This window comes from Zootoca vivipara, chromosome 6 (assembly GCF_963506605.1).
Source record: "Zootoca vivipara chromosome 6, rZooViv1.1, whole genome shotgun sequence".
NCBI lineage: Eukaryota > Metazoa > Chordata > Lepidosauria > Squamata > Lacertidae > Zootoca > Zootoca vivipara.
In genome coordinates, this window is record NC_083281.1 from 76,044,775 (window position 1) to 76,067,310 (window position 22,536).

At 43.5% G+C, this 22,536-nt stretch overlaps 1 protein-coding gene across 1 annotated transcript; it reads right to left on the reverse strand.

The window, feature by feature from the left end:
• Window positions 1–1,954: 1,954 nt before the first annotated feature.
• LOC118086909 (podoplanin) lies at window positions 1,955–20,684 on the reverse strand. Its single transcript, XM_035118979.2, has 5 exons — window positions 20,344–20,684; window positions 9,692–9,765; window positions 8,237–8,336; window positions 2,903–3,011; window positions 1,955–2,146 (listed from the first exon to the last, which is right to left on the reverse strand). The coding sequence occupies exons 1-5, from the start codon at window positions 20,411–20,413 to the stop codon at window positions 2,140–2,142; spliced, it is 360 nt and encodes a 119-aa protein (XP_034974870.1). The 5' UTR covers window positions 20,414–20,684; the 3' UTR covers window positions 1,955–2,139.
• Window positions 20,685–22,536: the final 1,852 nt, after the last annotated feature.

Genomic DNA, 22,536 nt, shown 5'->3' on the forward strand with positions numbered 1-22,536 from the left:
CTGAATTTGCTGAACATGCTGGTCAAGCCCCATGTGAGTCAAATTGGTGCAGTTTGATGTTGGCTCATAAACTCCAGCTGTGCATGACTGAAGAGGCATGCGATGCCTCAGGGGACAATTTGAGATAAGGACAAACATTTGAGGCCCAAATAAGATAGGACACCACCTGTGCCAGGGGCGGGAAAACTGTGGCTCAGGCAGAGGCACCAGGGGTCTGATGCACAGCGTGTGCATGTAACAACATGCACACGATGTGTGCAGCACGCATTGCTGGGAGGAGGCAGAGTGCAGAGTCCAGTGCAGCCCAGCATGGCTGCAACGGCCGGCGGCTCCTCTCCTGGCCCCTGAAGTTGCGCTGTGCTAGGCTCCATGCTCAGCCTCCTCTGTCCCTTCAACACTGAGGGGCCCCAGCCACCTCCCAATAAATATGCGGGGGGGGGGACAGCTTGGTCCCATAGAGTCCCTGGGCTTGGGGGACTCCAAGTCTCACTATGGGACTCTCAGGACTCTTCCAGGCCACACCCCTCTCTCCAAACCACACCTCTTATTGGTCCTGCTGTGAAGTCTTTTGCCTGGGTGGAATGTTGCCCTTGAAATATGATAATATTGGCTTTGCTCTGCCCTCTCTTCTACTCCTGCTCAGAACTAAAATTAGTTCTGAAATTGGTGACATTCACAGTCTGGGATGGGGAAATCTCTCGATTTTGATTTCTCATTTTTCCAGTCTTCAGTTTAGTTCTCCAACATTTGAAGTTTGTTTGTGTGTGTTTGTGTGTGTGTGCATTTTATAAAAGTCTTTTGCTGTTAATTTTAAATGTTCTTAATTGTTTTTAACTTTTTTATTTCTGATATTTCTTGAAATTGCTTAGAGGTCTTACTACAATCAAGTGATAAATACCGGTAAGTTTAATTCAGTAAAAATAAAATAAATTCACCTGGGTCAGAAGGGGCAGGTGCAGACTTCAGCAATATTTTGTAATATGGTGTGCCCTGTGCAATGGCCAAAGTTTTGTGCCCCCAAATGGATCTTCTCATTTGTTGATCTTCTCAATTTGCACCCCACCCCCAGCTTGGTGCCTTCCGCAGGGGAAGTGTCCACATGGCCCTAATCCAGCACTGGAAGAAGGCAGTCATGGAAGCCAATCTAGACACCTTCAATTTATTTGTAGGCAGTTGGGGAGACTTTAAACTCAAAAGCAGGATAAAACAAGCATTTTCTAGCACAATTTATTCTGATTGTAAACATTCAGAATCTCCCAGTGCAGTTTGTAAAATCTGAGTTTCTAAAATTCAAAATTTCCCAGTGCAGAATCTATCTCAACCCTATTTTACTCTCCCTCCCCAAAGAGAACAGAATAATAATAAATTATTATTATTATTTTAAAAAATGACTTTGAAAGAGATCTGTCTCATGAGAAACAAAACAAAAACAGCAAACAGATAAATCGCTGCTCAGAAGTATGACCCACTTAATTTAATGGCACTTGCTCCTAGGGTTTAGGGTTTCAGCCAACAGGGTTGGCAAGCCTCTGGTCCACCAGACATTGCTAGACTACAACTCCCATCATCATTGGCCATGTTTTCTAGGTCTGGTGGGATTTGGAGTCCAAACACATCTGGAGGGCCTCAGGTCACCATTTCTAGAGCTGACGGTTTTTCCAATTTTGGGTTTTTTATATATTTAATAAAAAGCTTAACAACTTTGAGGTGTCTTGGTTTTTACTTTTTGAAATATGGCAACCCTACCATTTTGCCAGCCCTATAGGAAACAAAGTACAGAAACCATCTTCTTTCAGGAATTCCTACTAGCAACATCCTTTTTTATATATTGCCTGTAAACAGCACTGTTAGGAGACAGCTTTGTGCATTGTTCTTTTCAAAACCTTCCCTACAAAATCTTCCCCACCCCACCTCACCCCTCTTGTATCTATTTTAGGTGAAAAAATACTCAATCTTTAAGGCATATTTGTATTTTTAAAAGCTTGCTCCAGGAAATTGCGTGAGATCTCGTCCGTGGGCTTATAAGTCCTCAAATTGCTATTTGCCCGAGATCACCTTCCATGGTTAGCATGGGAGGAGACTCACTCAGAAAAGGAAGAAATCTTCTGATGTATTTCCTCTTTCTCTCTTCAGTGAGTTTCAGGGACTGTTAAAAAGAAGAAAAGCAAGGATGGAGAGAACAGTTATTTTGCCACAATATAGTTTCTATGTTTGCCTTAGGCAAAATGTCATTGTACAATGTGGGCTCTGGGAAGTGTGAATAAGGTAGGTTTATATTAGAAGTCCCATGGACTGCAAGAAGATCAAACCTATCAATTCTTAAGGAAATCAGCCCTGAGTGCTCACGGGAAGGACAGATCCTGAAGCTGAGGCTCCAATACTTTGGCCACCTCATGAGAAGAGAAGACCCCCTGGAAAAGACCCTGATGTTGGGAAAGATTGAGGGCCCAAGGAGAAGGGGACGACAGAGGACGAGATGGTTGGACTGTGTTCTCGAAGCTACCAACATGAGTCTGACCAAACTGCGGGAGGCAGTGGAAGACAGGAGTGCCTGGCGTGCTCTGGTCCATGGGGTCACAAAGAGTCAGAAACGACTAAACAACTAAACAACAACAGATATATTAGAAGTCTAAGTGAACTGAGTCTCTCCTCATCTGTGCACCATAGTACAGAGCTTTCGACACTGGATCGCGACACATTAGTGTGTCGGCTGCAGTGTGTAGGCTTGTCATCCGAACGCTCCCTGTGCTCTTCCAGGGGCTGGAAAGGGGTCAGTTTAACCTCCGGTTTGCTAGTGAAACTGAATTACTGTGTCACGAAATGATTCATGTCTAAAAAGTGTGTCACCAACGTGAAAACTTTGGAAAGCCCTGCCACAGTGTCTGCTTTGTGCGATACTTACGAGTACCTCCCCATTTTCTTCACCACCAAAATGACAATCCCTGTGGCGACTGCGATAGCAGCAATGACTCCAAAGATGATGCCAACCAGTGTAGCCGTTTCCAGGCCATCTGCAGGGAGGGGAATTCAAAAGGCCAAGTTCATTCAACATCAAATCAGCATCGACACCTTGAAAGTTACAGCCATGCCACAAACGCCAAAGAGGAAAATTGCTACATCCCTGGGGTCAGTTCCTGGTGGATTTTGCTTGGCAACCCTGAGAGTGGTAGATGCATGCTGATCTGAGAGGAGTAAGGTGAAGGTGAAGGGACCCCTGACCATTAGGTCCAGTCGCAGATAACTCTGGGGTTGCGGCTCTCATCTCGCTTTACTGGCCAAGGGAGCCGGCATACAGCTTCTATAGGTATGTGCCCGGGACATGACCAGTCGTTTCCTGGTTGATGTGTTGTTACCTTATCGAGGTCAGATCATTCCTGAGGAATGTGGGAGGAATGTGGCTGGTGGAAGCATGTGCCACACGGAGAATTAAGAACATGCAGTTCTGTATCCAGCTGATAAACAAACCCAGACCTCTGAAAGAAAATGCTGGAGTCACTCCAAATTTTGTACAAAACCCACAGGAGGACAACTCCACGCGTCATCACAAACGCAGCCATCAGCTTTTCGGGGGCTGACTTTGAAAGAAAGTGTCACCGTGAGCTGCGCAGCCTTCTGAAGTCGGACCTTGTGATGGAATGTGAAACCAGGGCACAGCATCTAATTTGGAAATGTGATGCGACCATTTCACACTACATTTGTTAATAGTGCTTGCTTGTGGCAGAGGTGGGGAAGGAGAGCCTTCCGAGCTAAACTAGGCTGGTGAGATCTTTGGTCAGATCGCCAGGTGTCTGTTTTTAGCTACGGTACCAGGGAGTGGGGGGCCTGGATCAGGGGCAGAGGGCAGTGTGAAGCTGTTTGCCCCCTACAGCATTTCCTTCTGAAATCTCTTTTCGCATCTAAAGCTGGTAGGAGATGCAAAGGCGCTTGCTTAGAGCCAGGTACAATATGTACTGTAAGCAGCATATAAATTAAAACAAGAATAAAAAAATAATTGGATGATTAATAGTGATTAAAGAAAAGTTCCTTTCCTAGGGTTTCTGGAATTTCCTGGACATATACAGAATACTGCATTCAGCGGCAGCATCTGAGCAGTGCCATTTTTGCAATTTTGCCAAAAAAGCTCAACTTTGGGCAAAACTAAATAAAAGCTCAACATTTTTGGCCAAAAAGAAAAAAGCTGTCTGGATTGTCACTGTTTGAAATATGGCAACCCTACTCTCCCTCTCTCATAGCACCTGGAATTCATGGACATCCTCACACAGCACATGGTTCAACTATGGAATCATAGAACTGTGGAGTTGGAAGGGATTGCCAAGGGTCATCTAGTCCAGCCCCCTGCAGTGGAATTCACTTAGAATCATAGAATCATAGCAGTCCCTTTAGAAAAAAAGGAACAGATATTTTTGCAGTTTGGAAAGTGATGGGAAATGGATTGAAAAGTGCATGCTGGTTAGGGTGAATGCTGACTGTGATATAATCTCCCATCAAACAAATCAGAATGAATAACCAATATAATTGAACCTCTGCATAAGCTTTGTGCAAAGCAGATTGGCAAACCTTTATGCTCGTGTTTTAATGTTCCTGAGGCTTCCTTCCTGTGCTGCAGTCTGCAGCACACAAGGGATGGGGGTGTCACAGTGGTGCTAAGTAGCCAGCAATGATTTCTCTGGAATAATCAGAATCTGGCTGCCTTCCAGTGTACGTGAAAAGGGTTTCTACTTCATCAGGAAATAGGGCCTGTTGCCGGATTCATTACATGAGAGGGCTGAGGCTCATTAGCATGCCTGTAGGTTCAAAGAAGGATTAAGGTAATTTAAGAAAGGAACCTAATCACTCAGTGCTGTTCTTTGGATTATGTTTGGCTTCAGTCGTCTGCTTGGACTGGAACCAGGCATGGGCCAAGGAGATGACAGTACACTTTGGGGCTAGATAGCTAATTTGGGATGCTATCCAATACATTGTAATGTAACTATTAATTCAATTTTGGCTTGAAACCGAAATCTCAGCCTGAGGAGCACCCTTCCAACAGTTGGCGAGACCAACTAGCTTGTTTCGTGCAAACTGGCAGGGGTGTATTTTTTAAAATTATTTTAAACAGCTTTGTAATTTGTTAAAAAAAGAAAAGAAAGAAGCCAAAACGATAGTTTCTGTATCAAGAATAGGGAGTCCTGGCCATCACACCCACATACGACAACTCTCACCATCCCTGTCTATTCACCATGCTGCAGGGCACGCTCCACCAATGTGCATGGGGGTGGGGAACTGAACCCCCATGCAAACTGGTTGTCACCCGCAGAATCTCTGTCTCTATGTCTCTATGCAGGGCTAGATGAACCCTTTGGGCCATTCCAACTGTACAATTCTATGAGTTTGGTGCTGATTTTTGCTGCCTATGGATGGTATGTTTTGCTAGAACAAGCAACGCCCTTTCATTAAGACCCATTACATTGGACTTCCGGTTGATTGCGTGGCCATCATAGTCGGAGGTCCTTTCGACTGAAGAAACCTCGGTGCGTCAAAGGTGGGGAAAACCACTCCAGCCCAGCGGACCCCCAGAAAAACCCCAAACCGGGCGTTTTGGGGATGTGGTCATCTGGCGGGCGTCAAAATCAGGCTCCCCCCTCCTCGGCAAGTTCTGTTTTGAGCCCGAGAACGAGGGGGTCGGAGCCGCGGCACATCGGACAAATCGCTTCCTTTGACAGCACGAAGCTGCGAGACTGAGAGGCATCAGCGGTTAGTATTAGAAGGCTAATACTATAATAAGGACTGTACCGTGAGTACCAATATTTGAGCAAAAATTTGGAAAATTCAGCATGAGAAAGGGACTTAAAAATGGAAGTCAGTCCCTCCCACTGAGAGAACTGGAAGGCAGTGATGTTTTCCGAAGCCAGCAAAAGCATTTAGAAATAATTAATCTTCCAAGGATTGAACCTTAACCTTCCCCCAGAAGCAGGGTAGGGGGGGGAGGAGCTAGAAACTGCTAAAAATCCCTGCGAAGCTTTTAAATTTGGACTGAGAAAAGCCGCTTGTCTCTCTGGAAGCAGCACTCTGGTCAGAACGGCTAGACCATTGTGACATCACAATAGAGAGGATATTTTAAACTTTTGTTTCCCAGTTGGAGCCTTTGAAGCTATTGTGGCATCTTAAATTGAAACAATTTGAATGTAAAACATAAGAAATAGTGATATACTTTATTTTGACATGCTGTTTTATGAGTTGGATAAAGAAGTAAGGCTATATGGATATTTTGTGGCCAGATTGGAAATAACTCTGGAGATACAAGCCCCTTCATTCCCTGTCTTCTAAACCCTGCTGCAACCTTGAAGAAATGCCAGTGGTCAAAACAACACCTGCTTTTTATGAGACAGTGATAAACTTGTTGCGGGAAACCAATTTGGAGGTGGAAGCAAGCAGACAAGAGATTCGAAGGATCAGGGAACATTTTGATGACTTTAAAAAGGAGTTGAAGTTCAGGAAAAGATGCAAAAAGAGAAGAAAATTGAGGACTTTGATGATGGTGAAGATGAAGAGGAAGAGGGTGAAGAGAATGGGAAAACATAACAAGAAGCACCAAGGGACATTGTTTTCACCCAGGGGGGAGAGCAAGAATTATATATGAATTGGAGAGAGAAGATGGAAATTGAAAACAATAACACCAGAGGCTGGTTAATTAATAAGATGACACTTGGGGGGGGCAGCAGGGGGAGAAGATTGAATTTGGGGTAATAAGGCATTTCAGATTGGGAGGGGGGTGAAAAGTAAAATTGATGTCTTTTCTAATTGATAAACCCAGGTTGAAAATGGATTGGTTGGCTAAAGAAAATAATAATTTTGTAAATAGTTTATAGGATAGATTTGGGGGAATGTTGCCGAACTGGCGGGGAGGCATTGTGACCAGAGAGATGAGATGGTTGAAGAAAATTGGGATAAGTTTAAATTTTATTTAAAAAATAAACAAAAAAAGGATTGGAAGAAGTTAAAAGTATACTTAGAATTTTTTTAAAAAAATAATTAGATTGGCAGGATATCTTTGGAAGTTGATTTAGGCTGTAGGAGTAGAAATATAAGGTAGTTTAGTTTAAATTGAAAATTAATATTTGTAAGGGTTAAATTGGAAGGATTTAGGATAAAGGAAATGTGAGAAATTTATAGTAATGGTTAAGTTGAAAAACGAAAAGAAAAGGTGGTTAAGATTATGATTTATGATACTGCTAAAGAAGAGTTGAAATGAAAATCAGATAGGGGGACCTGGGGAAGTCTACATAAAAATGGTTAGAGAAATAGATGGAAAGTTAATAATTTATTTGTGTTGTTTCTGTTTTGCTTGTTGTGTTGTTGTTATTTTGTTATTTTTGTTTTTGTAAGTGTTGATACAAAATGAATAAAAAAAATTGGGGGGGGGGAGGGGGGGAAGACTCATTACATTGAGAAGAAAAAGACACTCAAGTGTTTAATGTATCCAGGAGCAGAAAACTACAGTATGTGGGTTCTGAGTATAGCTTCTCTGCTTAGGGAAGCTTTTAATGTTTAATAGATTATTGTATTCTGTTGGAAGCCGCCCAGAATGGCTGGGGAAACCATTATTATATTATTATATTATTATTATTATTATTCTCTTTAGTGAGTATAGTGACATATTTCACTGCAGTGAGTATCGAGAAAACCTTTCCTGTTCACTTTTGTTGTAACCAGTAATGGTTGATGACTCTAAGGAAAGGATCCAGTTTGCAGTTGATAGCCTTGCCTGTCTTCCATCTAGCTAGATAAAAAAACTATTCTGCAACATGTATTCCTTGTGTTTTGCTGGTATTGAATAGCTTTTGTTGTAGCACAATGTTTTCTTTTCTGATTTTACGTTATGCTTTATTGCTTTTAAAATTTGCAAGCAGCATGTGTCTTATTAATTGAATAAATAATAAGAATCATAATCTTTCACATATATGTGTGTGAGAGAAAGAGGTGGACATTTTTAAATTTTTCAGATTTTCCCCAGTACACTACTTTATGTTTCCATTCCATTTCCTAAGTGCATTAGTAAACAAGCAAAAAGGAAAAGGAAAAAAAGGACTAGATACCATTTGCAAATGCAATTTCAGGCAAGCTTGAGAGTTTCACAGTTTTTGGTTTTGTTTATAAAGCACTAAATTAGGTAGCTCTCCAGGGCATTAGAAAATCTTCCATTGCAAATGACCCTATGTTGCATAGGAAACATTTTAGAAACATGCACACCACATACCATCAGATTCTGGTAAGCTTGGGTCAGTTGAGTTTTCAGCATCATCACTGATTGAGAGGGCACTGTCTGTGGTTACCGGATCTTCTGTTGTCACTGGGAACTATGTTTGTTGGTTTTAGGGATATATGTGATTTAAAGAGAGGAAAACAAAGGCAAGCATAATTCATTTCTATGTCTCTCTTCTTAAAACATGCATAATGCTGATCCACTTTGATACAACTCTGCTACAAATGCCAGCATTTAATTGTTTATTTTGAAACAGTAACAAAAGAGTCCTGTGGAAGTCTTTGCAGGAGGAGTTCTGCTGATTTCAATGGGACTTGCTCCCAGGTATGCATGTGTAGGATGACAGCCTAAGAGAGAATAGGACATTGAGAGCCAGCATGGAGTAATGGTTAGGGTGTTGGACTAGGACCTGGGAGAGCAGGGTTCGAATCCCCACTCACCCATGAAGCTTACTGGGTGATCTTGGGCCACTCACCATCTCTTAGCCTAGCCTACCTCACAGGGTTGTTGTGATGATGAAACGGGGGGGGGGAGACACCATGTGCATCACCTTGAAATCCTTGGAAAATAAAAGCAGTATAGAATGTAATAAATAAATAAAGCAAGCCGGGATCAGGGAAAATGAAATTTATTAGTGACTGGGTTGTGAAGAGGAAGCCCTAAATCAGGGGTCCCCAGACTAAGGCTCGCGGGCCGCATACAGCCCACAGCCTCTTTTATCCGGCCCACGACGGCCGCAACGACCCCTGCCACCCACTCTTACCGGCGCGGCGGCGCGCTTCCAGGTCGGAAAAAAATGCAGAAAATTGTTTGTGCGCATGCGTATGGGCCTCTCCCGACCCGGAAGTGTACCAGAAATAATGTTTGTGTGCTTGCATAAACGTCATTTCCGGTGCACTTGCAGGTCGGGGGAGGCCCATGCGCATGCGCACAAATGATTCTCAGTGCTTTTTTCTGACCCAGAAGTGTGCCGCCGTGCCTGTAAGAGCGTGTGCGCATGCGCACGGGCGCGCACTCTCCCACCCTCCGGCCCGCCACGCAATCGGCACGGTGAAGTTTGGGGACCCCTGCCCTAAACTGACCCGGATCCTGCAGCCATCATATGAAGCCCTTCTTCATGTGCCTCCTCCACGAGAGGTCCGGAGGGTGGCAACAAAAGAACGGGCCTTTTCTGCGGTGGCTCCCTATTTGTGGAATGCGCTCCCCAGGGTGGCTTGCCTGGCACCTTCATAACATATTTTCGGGCACCAGGTGAAAACACTCCTCTTTTGCCAAGCCTTTGGTTCCACTGTTGAACAGCTCTTACCACCAGAAAGTTCTGTGATGAAGGGTGGTATGCAGTTTTCATACATACATACATACATACATACATACATACATACATACATACATACATACAATAACCTTCAGGAATGAAACAGTCTATATCTCCCTACAAATGATACTCACCGTTGGAAATTCAGAAACGTCACTGTCTCTGCTGTCAGTAGTTGGTGCTTCATCTTCCAGTGAGACTGTACTTGCTAAACGAAACAGATGAGAAGCAGCTGAGATTTGAGATTCCTGGCTACATATTGCCACTGAGTTACGATCAAGTTTCTGTTGGCCAACTTAGTTGGGTTGTATCCAACTGGGAGTTGACCCAGTGAAATTCAAGGACCTAAATCACAAACACAGCAAAATGAACAAACCTTCTGAGAAGTCAAGAAGATTGCCTTCTCCATCCCGACTCATTGTGGTCCACCTTGCGTAACTCAGAAACATAGCGTCCACATGCAATAAATTAGTGAGGTTTTGTCAGACCATTAAAACAAGGTTTAACTTTGGCAGATTGCTGTTTAATATTAAAACCATCCCCCACTTAAGTCGTTTCTTCCCTTTAAATTATGCAATGCAATGGGCTGTTGGGATGTGCTTGCTCTGTAGTAAATGGTGAGCGATGAACGGTTGGGTTTCCTGGCTTAAAGAGTGTGCCATGCAGCACTATTCATGCATCACTCATCACCCTGTGCATCCCATCAGGACAGGAAAGGTGTGCAATGGGACACTTCTGTCTGTTAACCTTTGGTTCAAAAATACAAGAGAAAAGCCGAGGAGGAAATGATGCTAAGCTTCTATTATATGTCAACAGATAGCTGGCCGCAAATAGAATTCCCAGACTATTAGAAGTTCTCCCACTTAAAGGAGGGTGCGATGAGAGAGGAGAGTCATACCTCAGATTTAAGGCCCATGTGGTGTGGAGCTAGGCGTGTAAGTATGCATTGCACTCATCACAGAGCGGCAGTCAAAAATAGCACTCTTCTAGGAACGTAGGAAGAGCCCTAATGGATGAGGTCAATGACTCATCTGGTCCAGCATCCTGTTCTCAGTGGCCAACCAGATGCCCTGATGGGAAGTCTCCAAGCAGGACCTGAGTGCAATTGTACGTTCCCCAGTTGTGGTTCCTCACAACCCATCTACGTTCAAAGGCAGAGGCGTCTTTCCCATAGGGTTTAGTGGCGCGTTGCACCAGGGTGCCGGCCTCTCAGGGGCGCCCCAGTGAGTGGGGAGCTGTGCGGATTTGCCGGCGGCCTCCCCTTTCCCTGCATGCTGCCAGATGGTTGGCAGGGCGCAACGAGCCACTAAGCCCTATGGCTCCTCCTCCTCCTCCTCCTCCTCCTCCTCCTCCTCCTCCTCCTCCTCCTTGGTCACGGGAATCCCCTCAGCCACCGCCTTCCGAGCCACTGTTGTCTGAGGGAGTGGCGGTGGTGGGAGCGGCTCCCGAGGGGCCTCGTCTGCATCACCGGTGCCTGCCACCCCACCACCACCACTCCCCGGGGCAAAGGCGGCGGTGTGGCCTCCTCGGGCCGCTAGGCAGCAGTGAGAGTGCCAGCAGTGGGCTGTAATTGTCAGGCAATGGAGGAGGAGGAGGAGGTGCCCCAGAGCCTCACAAGCGAGCGTGGGGTTCTGGCGGTCTGGCCAGCTGCGCTGCGGCCACCACATCGGCAGCATCTGTGGGCGGTGGCTCCTGGGGCTATGAGGTGGTCCACAAATTGGGCCCTGAGTTCTAAATTCTGGGGGGTTAGGGAGGGGGCACTGGAAGGTTCTTTGCGCCATGGTGCCGGATGTGCTTAAGACAGCCCTGTTCAAAGGGGCCTGCTATCCGCACCAATCAACTGATTGGTACTGTGTGAAGCCCCTTTCATTGTCCACTTGCAATGGTGGTTTGGACTCAAATGGAACCTGCAAAGAGCCCTCATAAAAAGCCATCCATCCACATTTTAGTGTGAATTTCTCCTAACACAAACAGATTGTTCACACCATTTTGCCTGATAATATTCTTGCAAGCGATTCTCCTTACTATAATCCATTCACATAAACCACTTTCACAAATCCTTGCATTGTTTGCACATTTTAATATATGCACATTGAGCACCAGTGAGTGCACTCTTTCTGTGTGTTCCTTGGCTGGAGAACAGCATTGCGAAATTTAGAGAAGTGCAAATTCCGCAGGATTTGATTCACACGTGGTTTTGGAAGTGAGAATTACCAGTAACCTCATTCTTCTTTATGGACAAACTGAATGGACTTTCTTGCCCATTGCTTCTAGACACTTAAAAGATAATCTCACCCCTTATATGCTCATCCCACCACTGTGCTCTGCAGGAAAGGAGGTCTGGTTATTTCAGGGTAGGAATCAGGTCACCATATGGTGTTGCCTTCCCTTTGGAACGCTCTCTCCTTGTATCAGAAAGGTGCTCTTTTTTGGCACCTGTTAAGGGTCTTCCTTTTGCAACAAGCCTTTTGATGTTGTTGTTTTTATCACAATCTTTTCCTGTATTGGACTTGAAATTGTTACCATATACAGTATATATTTCACATTTTCTTATGTTTTACTTGTTAACTGCTTTGGGACAGTTCATGGGAAGTGATTCATAAACAGACATTTTGTATTTGAATATATGAGCTATTGGAACATTGGGTTCTGAGTCAGACCATTGGCCCATCTACCTTAATACTTAATATTGCCTACACTGACTGGCAGCAGCTCTCTAGAGTTCTGGAGAAGGGGCATTCCTAGTCCTACCCAGTGGTGCCGAGGACTGAACCTGAGACCTTCTACATGCAAAGCAGAGGCTCTACCACTGAGCTGCCACCCTACCCCACATATTTAAATACCAGTTTAAACATGCATTTAAATGCACTTCTGAATATGCATTTAAATATTAAAAATACAAATTTCTAAACGTGTTTTTAAAAATCAAAATATAAGTGCCAAAGCTCAGTGGTTAGAGTATCTGCCTTGCATGCAGATGGTTTCAGGTTCAGTCCCTGGCATCTCCAGGTAGGGGGGAAAGACTCCCTTTCTGCAACTCTGGAGAACCGCTGCCAGTCAGTGCAGGCAATACTGAGCTAGATGGACCAACGATCTGACTTAGTATAGGACAGTTTCCTACACATTATGCAAAATACACAATTTTAAACACATTTTGCTCTCTTTTTGAGCAGAGAAATGGGCTGGAACATTTGGGAAGCGCTAAACCACCAGCTAACTAGCTGCTGTTCTGTGTGTGTTTACTCAGAAGTAAACCCTAATGGGACTTGGCATATACTGTTGCCTTTGTTCCAACCTGGACATTACTTGGGGAGCAATCAGTCTGCTCAGTTCAGGGCAGAATGCAATCAAATTCCACCAGCGTCCCTAGCACAAAAATATAAATTAAGATCCAGACTGCTTGCATCTTTTATACTGGGCTTCTCTTTGCAGTAAAGCAAAAGCACACTAACATGTGTTTCTACATCCAAAGATCCAAAGGGCTTTTATGAGGTTTGAATATTGTGTTCTCTCTCTCCCTCCCTCCCTCTCTCTTAAATCCATTAAAAATTTTTTGGGGGGGCAAAAGTTTTAAGGAGGGAGAGAAAACATCTAATGATGTATATAGTCCAGCTTCTCCCTGCAGTGGTACTTCAACATCAAATATTTAATAAAAGTCTTGCCTTGAGCATTGAGCATCAAATATTAAAAGGGGGGAGAAATCTACTCACTGAACAGGAAATCTAGGTATTGAAGCAGGGAAGTTCATTAAAACTCTTGTCTCTGTGGCCAACAGCTTTTATTAGAGCAGGCATCCCCAAACTGCGGCCCTCCAGATGTTTTGGCCTACAACTCCCATAATCCCTAGCTAACAGGACCAGTGGTCAGGAATGATGGGAAATGTAGTCCAAAACATCTGGAGGGCCGAAGTTTGGGGGTGCCTGTATTAGAGGATGTGGGAGCATAGAAACCTAGGAAGTTGTCACCTACCAGATAAGACCATTGGTCTACCTAGCCCAGTTTTTTCAGTGCATGGAATTACAAGTAGCTTTTGAAGATGTCAGGCAGGGGACATTCCTAGTCCTAGCCAGGGATTGATTATTTCTTCATGCAGCACATACAGGGCCAGATTTAGGTTTGATGGGGTGCTGAGCTACTGAAGGTAATGGGGCCCTTTATGTGTCCAGCTGTCCTTTCTCAACAACAAATTGTCACTGTTTTTTGTGTTGAATATATGTTATGGTAATTTATGGACCTAATAGGTATCTAAAGCCATTTGCACATGTTGGCATGCAACCAGTCCATGCAGAATGTAGGCACCCTATATATAGAAATGAGCAAACCAGTGATATTTTAGGGAGCAGGCTAGCAGGCAGGGCCCATGACTTACATCATAGGAGCCTATACAACATAAAACACTGTCACTGTATGTAGGGTTTTTTATCTTATATTTTGGAAATGTACATCCAGTTTTTTCCCTTTAATTTTTTTGGGGGGCCCCAAGAGAGTGGGAGCCTAAGCTATAGCTTGTTTAGCTTATACATAAATCCAGCACTAAGCACATAATTAAACTATAGGACTCTCTCCCACAGAAGGCAGGGATGGCTGCCAACTTGGATGGCTTTAAAAGGATTGTATAAATTCATGGAGGAGAAAGCTATCAACGACTACTAGTCACAATGGCCATGCCCTGCCTCTATATCTGAGGCAGCAATGTCTCAGAGTGCCAGTTGTTGGGAATTGCAGGTGGACAAAGTACAGCTATGCTCATGTCCGACTTGCAGGCTTCCCACATCTGGTCAACCAAAGTGAGAGAAGTATGCTGGACTAGATGGGCCATTGACCTGATCTAAGAAGCCCATGTTCTGTTCTTATGAACCTAGGATCTTCTGCCTGGAAATTGTTGGCCCTACTCAGAGTAAACCCATTGCAATTAATGGGCACTGCTAATTTAGATTACACCGTCTTAAACTTAGATTCTATTTATGTATGCAGCCATGGCTGCGCAGATGTTATTGGCCCAGAGATGGAAAGAAGATAAAGTCCCTACCAGAGAAGAATGGCAGATCAAGTTGATGGGTTATGCTGAAATGGCAAAAATGACTGGAAGAATCAGAAATCAGGAAGACCAAAATCTTAATAAGGAATGGGGAAAATTTATCATTTATCTTAAAAACCATTGTAAACAGTTAAAATTGTTAGTCGGATTGGAATAACACTTGTAGTTTAATGGTGAAGTTGGACACAGTGGAGGAGTAAAAGATTTGGATTATCATAAAAGATGCAGGAGGGAATGATTAACAATAGGACCCACAAAGGGCAGGAGGGAAGTTTTGGAATCTTGTTTTTATGTTGTATGTTGGATATGTGATTGCAGAATTGTAATCTGAAAAAAACCAAATATTTTTTTTTTATAAAAGATTCTGCCCTTTTTAAATTTATAGAAGGTGGTACTTATTCTGTCCAAATAGACTTGAGGTAACATTGGGTTGCATCCAGTTAAATCCTAGTCAGAGTAGAACCACTGAAATGAATGGGCCTGATCAGTCGTATCCATTAATTTAAATGGATCAACTCTGAGTAGGATTAGCAGCTGATACAGACATCTCACTGTCAGTGTTCTTCTCTTGAGGGCTTTGTGATGACCTCACTCCCCAAATTTTTCTTGTTTTTCCAGATGCAGGCTTGTGCAGATGTGAATTACTCACTGCAATTCGCCGTGCCAAAAATCTGATATAGCACATTCCAGTTCCGCGTCTCTGATGTTTCTGACGTCTCACAGAGGGAGGGATCGTTCTATTTCCGTTATGTGTCAGACCTCCACTTGCTCAATCATAGATCTATTCCTCCACCACCTTTTTCTTTGAGTTTGAATTTTCTTTGAATTTGAGGATTAAGAAACACATACCCCCCCAAGCATTTTCTGCACGCTGTTCACTTCCTAAAATACATATTGTTTTTCAATGTCTTTTCCTGTAGAATAGTACCTTTGGTGTGGGATACGTCATGCTCCTTTGGTGTGGGATACGTCTGGGGCAGTTTGTCCACCTTTGGTCCCCACCCTACACTCAGCTCTCACCTGTGGCTCTTAGAAGCTGTCACCATGCGACAGCAGCCACAATGCTGGGAATGGCTTCGATTGGCTGGCTAAGTCAGGTGAGGGTAGCTGATGGGTCGCAAACCCTCACTGAGTTAGGGACTCCTGCTGCATGCGAAGACAGACTCCAGATGGTCAAGAAATCTATTTCTGCACGTGCTGCAGAGGGAAGTGAGGGGAAGATGGGGCTCGTCAACCTGGGAAGGTAGCCCACCTAGTAGAAGGAAAACTCTGGTCCTAAACCTCCGCTGCCTTGTGGGAAATCTTTGGGAGAAGAAAAGGCTAAGGAGTAAACCCTACACAAATCTGGAGTGGAGTCCCTAAGACAGTTGGATGGTGCCTTGTACACCTCCTAGCAGCTCCTGCAGCCAAGCTGGTGCCAAATGTATCGCTCTGCTTTCCTTTGCAGCACATCAGTGAAACCGAGAGGGAGGTCTTGTCATCTGGGCAGCCCAGGGCCTCCATACACACTGCCCAGGCGTGCCCAGGTCATTTGGGTGCTGCTGTTTGACTTCACCCACAGAGGTGCACTCCACTGTCTTCTGAAAAAGGCAGATGCCAACAACAACCCCACAATATGTGCACTTCTATAGACTTAACAACAACAACAACAACAACAACAACAACAACAACAAAAACTGGAACTACATCACAATATTTGGAGACGAGTAATCTGACTGATATCTGTGATCCAATCAACGTATAACTGAAGAACATAAGATGAGCCTACTGGATTAGGTCAATGGCCCATCTAGTCCAGCATCCTGTTCTCACAGTGGCCGACAGTGAGAGTGCTCTTGTGCTTGAATCCTGCTTGCTGGTTTCTCGCATCTGGTCAGCCACTCTGAGCACAGGATGTTGGACTCTGCCTGATCCAGCAGCCTCTTATACTCTAGAGACAATGTCTTACTAGGGGTAAGACCAGAAAATGGGAGCTACCATCAGTAAATAGGGGCAGTTGGAGTGCATGCTGCTTCACCTTTTAGCAAATGTTGTTTCTGCATCTTGGCTCCCTTCTGATATTTTGTTCCACATCTTTCATCAGCCCCAGCTGGCATGGCCAGTGGTAAAGAATGGTGGTCCCAAATAGTTGGAGGGCACCGGGTTGCGAGAGGCTGCCTCAGACCCAAGTATGTGAGATTGTTCCGGGAAGATGAAATTGCAAACCCCAAGAATGCACCAAGGAATTCCAGTCTCTCTGGAATGCAACTCTGAATTTTGATCTTGGATGTTTTCTTTCAGGTGGGTTGTAGGTTACACCCACAAATACCTCTGAAGAGAGGAATTCATCCATAGCAAGAGACATTCCTTCTGATACAGTGTGCGGAAAAGAAAACCTAGGAAGTGGATTTACACGAAATCATAGACCTCAGCATTGCCTCCATGGAATGGCAGCCACTTTCCAGGGTTTCAGGCAGTCATCTTTACAAGCCCAACCTGGGAGTGGCAGGGATTGAACCAGGTACCTTCTGCATGCAAAGCAGGTGCTCTGCCACTGAACTACAGTCAATCCTGACTGTGGGCGCATCTGGTTGGTCACTGTGAGAACAGGATGCTGGACTAGATGGGCCATTGGCCCGGTCCACCAGGCTTTCCTTACATTCTTAGAGCCACAAAGTATTTCTGCAGGTCCGTCATGAGACTCTTTGGCTAGACATCCCAGGACTCATCCTGGAAATAAACAACAATCCTCAGTATTGATCTGCATCCTGCCTTGTTAGCTTCCTTGTCTCTGCCTCCTCCTCCTTTCCCTTTGCCAAGAAATGGAAACAGGAGGAATCTGTGAGGCAGCCAGCTGAGAACGCCTTGATTCTGGGCAACACTGATTCAGTCTGCCGATGGAGGCAGCCCAACTCAACGCCAACAGACCCAGCAACATGTTGCCTATCCTCTCTGTGGGCCTCTTGACACCTGGGCCTGGCACCCTCTGGGGCCTGTACTATGCCAACATGCAGATGGCATGAAGCCTACAGGATGACAAGCAAAAGAAAAACAACCACCAGCCTATGGCTTGCTTTTGCACCCCCCCCCCAGTTACTTTACATTTGCAAGAATGGGTTTAGTCCACCAAGCACTTGAAGTGAGTAATATGCCTTCCTGTTTCTCATTTGCCTCCTCTGCTGCCTTTACATTGCCTGTGCACTATGACCAATGTGCTTTCCCATTCCAAGAGTCACTGGCCTCCGCAGAGTAGGCCAATTAAAATAATGGATCTCTCCCCTTGTGATTTCCAGCAACTGGTATTCAGAAGCATACTGCCTCCAACAGTGGAGGTACCGGTAAAAACACAGCCATCAGCATTAGTAGCCATCAATAGCTTGATCCTCCATGAATTTCATTCATTTATTTCAATGGGTCTGCTCTTGGGTACAGCCAACTGTCCCGAGCAGGGGTGGCTAACATGTGACCCTCGGGGTGTTGTTGGACTCTAATGCCCATTGGGATGGTGACGATTGAAGTCTACTAACAATTGGGGTGTCGCAGGTTCCCCACTCTTGGCTTAGAGACTGTGCAAAGAGAGCTGATCCCTGAACATCAGAATATAAGATGAGCTTTGCTGGATTGGGCCAAAAGCCCATGTAGTCCACCATCTTGTTTTCACAGTTGCCACCCTACAAGCCTACAAGCAGGACAGGAATGGAACAGCACTTTCACCACACATGATTGTCAGTGCCTAGGATACAGAGGTATACTGCTTCCGATACTGGAGGAAATACATAGCCATCATGACTTGTGACCATTGATAGCTTTATCCTGATAAGCAACAATATTTTAAAAATGGAACCATCAAAAGGCAAAACTAGAAACTGTGCTACCAGGGACAGGACCAGAAATCTGGAACTATTCTTAACAAATTGGAACAACTGTAGCATGTGCTATTTCTTGTCTTGGACCAGACCAAAGAGAGTGGGGTGGGAGCCCATACAGAAGAAAGAATTATTGGTTATCTGTTGTTAGCCACTAGACTTGTTATCTAACCCGGTTTTGGAAAGACTTGGAAGGGGCATCCTTATTGAATTGGCTTAACAGAGTTTGGCCATTGGCCCAAATTGACTAAAAATATATATGACTAGCTAAAGGAAAGAGACACAAAGACTCATTTGCAACTGACCGGTACTGAATTATTCTTTGAAGAAGAAGAACAACCCTGAACTTTTGCAGAATCCAGACTTTTTTGATTACTCTGATTTAAATAACATTCTATGCTTTAGATTGTTGTGTATTCTAACACTGACTTTCACTGTATGCTTTGGGGTTTTTTTTGTTGCTAAGGGTTTGTGTGTGTTTGTTTTAAAAAGAATAAATTAAAAGGAGGAGGAGGAAGTACAGTATCAGCACGCATGGCTTCTTCACCAGGTAGACCAATACTATCTGCTCTGGCTGAAGAAATCTCTCCTGGCTCTTGAGAAGAGAGGGGTCTTTTCTTTGCTTGATATCTGACATCCTTTGGCAAGTGATGGGACCTTTGGCATCTAAGCATGTTGTTCACAACTGAGCTATGGGGGGTGGTGTTCCTCATATACATGAAATCTGCCTTCTACTGAGTCCAGCTCCACTGCCAACCACTCTTCTGGATCTCTGCTGCTTCTGATACCTGACCTGAAATCACTTGAACTAGCTATTCTGGGAATTGAGTCTGCAACCTAGGAAAACCAGGGGCCAATCAACCCCCCCCCCCGGTCATTTGCAGTCCGACTGGAAAGTTTCCCATACGAAATATTGCCCAATAGTAAAATGTTATTACTAAACAGAGGAGATTTGGGCTGCAGTCCTATGCTACCTTACCTTGGGAGGGAGATACATTCCCAATGAAGTTGTGAGCTTTACTTTGGAGTAGACATGTATTATCTTTATTTATGATCTGCACTTTAATAAAGCATCAAGGAGGCTTACAACATAAAATACAGCAAAATCAATCAGTATCTGCAAATAATAATAATAATAATAATAATAATAATAATAATAATAAACAACTTTTATTTGTATCCCGCCCTCCTCGGCCGAAACTGGGCTCAGGGCGGCTAACATCAAATATATAACGTTGGTGTAAAATCAAACAATAATTAAATTACCTCCTTAAAAAAGCATAATCAGGGCGGCTAACATCAAATATATAACATTGGTATAAAATCAAACAATAATTAAATTACCTCCTTAAAAAAAGCATAATCCAAAGCATCAACAAAACATCAATAGTTTTAGGTTAAAAAATAAAATTCATATGGTCTTAAAAGCATAGGTTTTTTTTTAAAGAAATGCCTGAAAAAAAGTAGGGATGGTTGCACTGCTGTATTTTTGTTTCCTGAAAGAAGCCATGGTCCAAAATGTATATATTTACTGCAAACTAATTCATTATTTCCCTTTGCTCTTTGCTATACTGTATAGGTAGGCGGAATTTCTGTGGTGCACTTTCGAAAACCCGCCGAAAGCCAACAACTTTTAATTTACCAGCCTCAGTCATATTGAATTCTGCAGCAATAGAATCTCAAGATAGGATGGGAACTAAGTGCAATCCTAAAAATGGTTACTAAGAAGTAAAACCTATTGACTTCAAAGAGGCTTACTCCCAATGAAGTGGGGTTAAGAGCGCAGCCTAAGCAAAACTTTGCCCTGATGACACACAACACAGCCAGCCACCAAAAAGAGAAAAAGGAAAGTATGAATATATCCCTTTCTGAACATCTGCATATCTAAGAAAACTTTCCTTACCTTCCTCAGCAAGAACATGGAATGATAAGCTCCCTATCAGGAAAAGAAGGAGCTGGATCTTGATAAACATCTTCGATAAAACTATTTAAAATAAAAGTCTGGTCTTGAGCAATCCGGTTATATCAAGCGCCTTCTTGTTTTGCCAAAGAGTTTGCTTGGGTTTTGAAGTTCTCCTCCGCCTGCCAAAGAAGTTGAAAGTTTTGCTTTCTCTGAAGCATTGACAAGAGCGACGGGAAAGCAACTGAGAAAAGAATCAGCGTTTTTCACTTTAACGGAAGGCTCAGCAGGCATTGAAAGTGGTCCTGAAAGGAAGGCCCTCCCTCCGCAATCTGTTTGGTCACTCTTAAAAAAAAAAAAAATCTCAGGTTTAAAGTTACAGAGACAGTTATATATAGTGATGTGCACAAGATAGATTAAAGAGAGAGAGAGGTGAAGACAGAACATCCTCCTTTACACTCGAGAAGCATACAAGGGCATGCTGTATTTTCCAGTATTGCCAACACAATTTTTTTAAAAAAATATTTTGCTGTTGTTTAATTGGACAGGAGGGTAGAAGGGTGAGGTGGCAAGAGTGGTGATGATAGGAGAACATTGGTTATATGTTTTATTTAAAAAATTCTTGGTAATGCATTGGCCTAGTACAAAACTCCTGTGCAGTTTTCTAGGGTTAATGGGTGGGTTGGGAATTGAAAAATCAAAAAGGCGATGGGAGAATTCCTAATGCATGATTTGCACTAGAGAGTTTGGAGAACTGAAATCATCAGGGATTCTGTAGAAGACTGACTGACTTTTAGAAGACGTCTGGAGGCAGCCCTGTTTAGGGAAGTTTTCAATGTTTGCTGTTTTGTCATGTTTTTAATATTGTGTTGGGAGCCGCCCAGAGTGGCTGAGGGAAACCCAGCCAGATGGACGGGGTATAAATAATAAATTATTATTATTAGAATCTTGGAGGAATCTTAGCTGCACTAAAAGTAACAATTGGTCCATCATAATCCTACGCACTGGGGCGGGGGTGGAGACAACCTGTCTCTAAGTACACGTCCATATAGATACTAAATCCCAACTAATGTGCTGATGGATGAAGCTGCCCAGTTCAGATATTTCATCTCCCCCCACCCCGATCTTCAGTTCAGTTCACACTATTTATCCACATCAGATGGAGATCGTGTGTGCAGATTTGTGTGCATTTCCATGTACCCTACTCCCAAGGTATACGCACTTTCGCCTTTGATTTTGGCTAACATATTCATTTGTCTGTGCAATTCTGTGATTCTATGAGTTTTCTGTAGCACAATGCATTTTTGTACCACCCTGCTCCTTTTTAAAGTACTTTTGTGCAAATTGCCCCCCTAATATATGTATTTATTGTACGCATCATTTTAATTGGAAGGCTTACATTGCAAAATTCTGAAAAGTGCAAATTTCAAAAGATACCTGCATTTTGGTGTACATATTGGTGCAACTCTGATTGAAATGCCAACCAGATGAATTCCCTCCCCTTCCCTAGAAACTGCAGCTTTTTATGTATTTGTATTTTTGTTCTTTTTCTGTTTTTCTGCTTTTATGTCGTTTGTATATCTGCATTTTTCTGTTGTCGGATCTTTGGATCTATGAATTATTATTATTATTATTATTATTATTATTATTTTCAGTTAGTTCTTGTTTAGCTTGTACTTGTGAAGTTCTTCTTGGATTTCAATTCCAAGGCTTTCTTCCTGCAAGATCCTCTCGAGAGATGTACTTGTGGGGTCTTTAAACAAGCAAACAAATTATTAGAACTGTTTGCATGATAGTTAAAGAAGTTGGGTATCTTTTTATTAAATTCACGGAGGTCTGAGTTTTGCTGCTCAGTCATACCATGAACCAGTGCCTTCCAATAATAACATTCAAACTCACCACACCCTAAAATGTCTGGTCTCTGAGATGTGCTTGGCTACATGTTTTATATGTATGAGAGCTCTCTCTCTCTCTCTCTCTCTCTCTCTCTCTCTCACACACACACACACACACACACACACACACACACACAAACTTGCTCTCACAGTACACAGTTTGCCCAGCCTCTTAGGAGGCTGAAAGACTTGGCAATTCACTTCAGAGGAGAAAACAGATTATGAAAGCAAAACAAATGAGTGGCTTGTACTCAATGACCTTTTCCACCTCCTCCCTTAAAATAATTACACGCAGACCTCG